This window comes from Cannabis sativa, chromosome 2 (genome assembly GCF_029168945.1).
Source record: "Cannabis sativa cultivar Pink pepper isolate KNU-18-1 chromosome 2, ASM2916894v1, whole genome shotgun sequence".
NCBI classification, from domain to species: Eukaryota; Viridiplantae; Streptophyta; class Magnoliopsida; order Rosales; family Cannabaceae; genus Cannabis; species Cannabis sativa.
This window is the reverse complement of record NC_083602.1, coordinates 734281-737151: the sequence shown is the minus strand read 5'-3', so window position 1 is coordinate 737151 and position 2871 is coordinate 734281. Positions and strand designations below refer to the sequence as shown.

General features: G+C 26.5%; 1 protein-coding gene across 1 annotated transcript; it reads right to left on the bottom strand.

The window, feature by feature from the left end:
* Nucleotides 1–255: 255 nt before the first annotated feature.
* LOC115719100 (protein neprosin-like) lies at nt 256–2391 on the bottom strand. The gene is made up of 8 exons (XM_061109743.1): nt 2345–2391; nt 2056–2235; nt 1887–1979; nt 1578–1787; nt 1329–1484; nt 1137–1190; nt 907–1044; nt 256–755 (listed from the first exon to the last, which is right to left on the bottom strand). Exons 2-8 carry the CDS (start codon nt 2212–2214, stop codon nt 390–392), a joined length of 1176 nt encoding a protein of 391 aa, XP_060965726.1. The 5' UTR covers nt 2215–2235; nt 2345–2391; the 3' UTR covers nt 256–389.
* Nucleotides 2392–2871: the final 480 nt, after the last annotated feature.

Below are 2871 nucleotides of genomic sequence, written 5' to 3'. Positions count from 1 at the left end.
CCGTGACAAATTTAAATTCAAATATTTAATTACGGCTGATTTTTTATACGAATGATGTGCTACTTTATTTATTTATTTTGTATTTTTTTTCAATGAGAGTTAAATGATACTTATTATTTACTTCATAGTCTTCACTTCTCGTATTAACAATTTTGTAATGATGGTTCTTCCTAAGATAGTTTAGACATATATCACAAAGGTAAAATTTTATTACTTTGGTTAAAACAACTTCTTTCTTATGTTACTCAGTCATGCTGAGTATAATATTTAAAATGTACCCATTTTTTGGTTCAACTTTTTTTTACAATCAAGTCTATCAAAAGTAAAAATAATGACATTTATTTTTTCTCATGAAAAAGATAATTTGGTGGTAATACAATATAAAGAAATCATCTAGGACCAGGACCACCATATATCATGATATGTCCAAAGTCACCATGAAATCCCAAATCTTTAACTAAATAAAAGTCAATATCAATAGAAGAAATTTTTGTATTTTTAGCAACTTCTTGTATGTGTGCCTCATTTATAGTTGTTAATTGTCTACAATATGCATCATAACGAGTATCTTGTTTTAGAAGTAAACCAGAACCCATTGGAGGACCAATTTGACCAAGTGGACTGTAAGTTTCTCCTCCCCAATCAATATATGTAGCCAAGTCTTTCAATCCACCACTAAATATGCTTGATGGCCAATATCCGATTTGATCATAATTCGTTCCAAGGTTAACCCACCAATTTCCAGTAATTGGATCCTATTATATCATGTCAAACAAGTATAAAATAAATACAAACCACCAATGTTAAATTTGAGACACATTTTTTTTTTCGTTTAAAACAAAAATATTAGGATAAACTTGAATGAAGAAAAAAGAAAATTAAAGGAAAATATTTAATTTTATTTACCCGATAAATACTAATTTCCATTTCCCATATAGGTAAAGTACCAGGATGAGTTTCTCTCAGAGTCATTTCGATCATAGGTTTAGGATTAACCAGAACAAATCCTGGACATACTGTATTGAAACAAGATAATTCACCAGCCTACAAAAATATTGCATGATTCATAAATTACACATAAGTACTACACAAACAATATGAAGAAATCTTAAATAATAACATAAAATTAGGGTAACCTGAAAATATATGAAGATTCGAGTTCGATTATCCCCATATACACTAGGATTTACCTAATAAATGACATTATAGACATTATAACAAATTAATAAGTGAATAAATATTCTAAAACATTGCAGTTTATCTAAAAAGCTTGAGTTGAGTTATTTTTAACAAATAATTAGTAGAAAAGATAAGAAAATAGAACTTACTCCCCAACCAACTTTAATGATATCAAGTCCATTTTGTAGTTTCATTCGTCCGAAAGTATATTGCGAGTCAGCGACATTATATAAGGTGTAAAAACTTGCATTTGTTCCACCTCCATTGTATTTCTTAGTTGGATCAGAAGTGTAAACAAGCGCTTGCTATTATATTCAAATTCAAATTGTAATTATATTCCCATGATAGAATATGTTATTTAATTTGTCAAAACTAAAAAAAATGTAAAATATACTTACATGAAAAGTAGGAGGGGAATTAATTCTTGAGTTATAAGATTTTGTAAATAATTTGGCTCTAATAAGATCTTCTTTAGTAGTTCTTCTTATTGGAACATACCCAATTGGACATTTTTCACTATTTAACCCACTATTTATCGATACCTGCTCCACATTCTTTGGAGCATTGCCTTCCCTAACAATCGACTTGGGACGAGAAGAAGGTCTCATCTACACCATAAATACATATAAGTATGTTATAATACAAATTCACCATGGTTTCGAAAAAATAAAGAACTATTAGAGAAATACTTATTTGAGAAAATGTACCTGAAAATCATATTTGTGATTCTTTAGTAAAGGATGATCAAATGCTGGTTGTTCGTAAAAATTAACACAGTCATAAATATCTCCAAATTGTGTCTGTACATAACACAAAACAAGTTAGATAAGTGAGAAATGAAGATGAAAGTAATAATAATAAAAGAAAAAAAAATACTTTTATAGCCTTGATTGATGACTTATTCAATCGCTCAAGTTGATTCTCTATTTCAAGAATTTCATCTCTTGATAATATTGCTGGTTGTTTTCTAGATTCACAATAACACAAAAGTGTACACAATACGATAGCAACCATGAAAAATTCCCTCATACCCATATCTATATCAAAAGATTTTATCTGCAATACAAATATACATTCAGATTAGCCAAACAATCAAAATAAATAGGTGAATAAAAAATTATTAATTAAAAAAAATAAATATTTAGATAACTACAAATTTATTTACATTAAAAATGGAGAAATACGAAAAAGGTAAAAACTACAAAATGGTATGTTGTGAGAGAGTTTCAATATTTGTAATGTTGACTGTTATTTTGATATTTTCAATGAATAATAAAATATTATATAAAAAAATGAATATTATTAGCTGTATAATTAAATACAATTTTACGTTACAAAATTAAAGAATGAGATTTATATACAGTATAACTCAATATTTCGTAATATATTTATTTTTTTTTGGATGTTACAATTCAATTAAATATTAATTATATATACTATTTTTTAAGAATATTATTAGTTGTACAATTAAAAATATTTTAGGATTTTGAAAATAAAAATAATAATATTTTAAGTTACAAAGTTATTTTTAATTGGGATAAGTGTTTAAACTAGTCTTTTTTTTTCTTAAAATATTAGAAATTAAGCAGCAGTTTCAAAAGGTTTACATTAAAATATTTTGTGAAAATGAGAAATCTATTAAGGCTGAATATCAAGTGCGTTATGGGTTTCTAGTACACGGGGTTTTGGGTT

Excerpts from the sequence above, each read along its gene's own strand:
- LOC115719100 (XM_061109743.1), bottom strand. The coding sequence starts at position 2,214 with ATGGGTATGAGGGAATTTTTCATGGTTGCTATCGTATTGTGTACACTT. Across the intron at positions 1,788-1,886 it reads ATCACAAATATGATTTTCAG|ATGAGACCTTCTTCTCGTCC; the intron begins GTACATTTTCTC and ends TTTATGGTGTAG. Across the intron at positions 1,045-1,136 it reads GAATCTTCATATATTTTCAG|GCTGGTGAATTATCTTGTTT; the intron begins GTTACCCTAATT and ends ATATTTTTGTAG.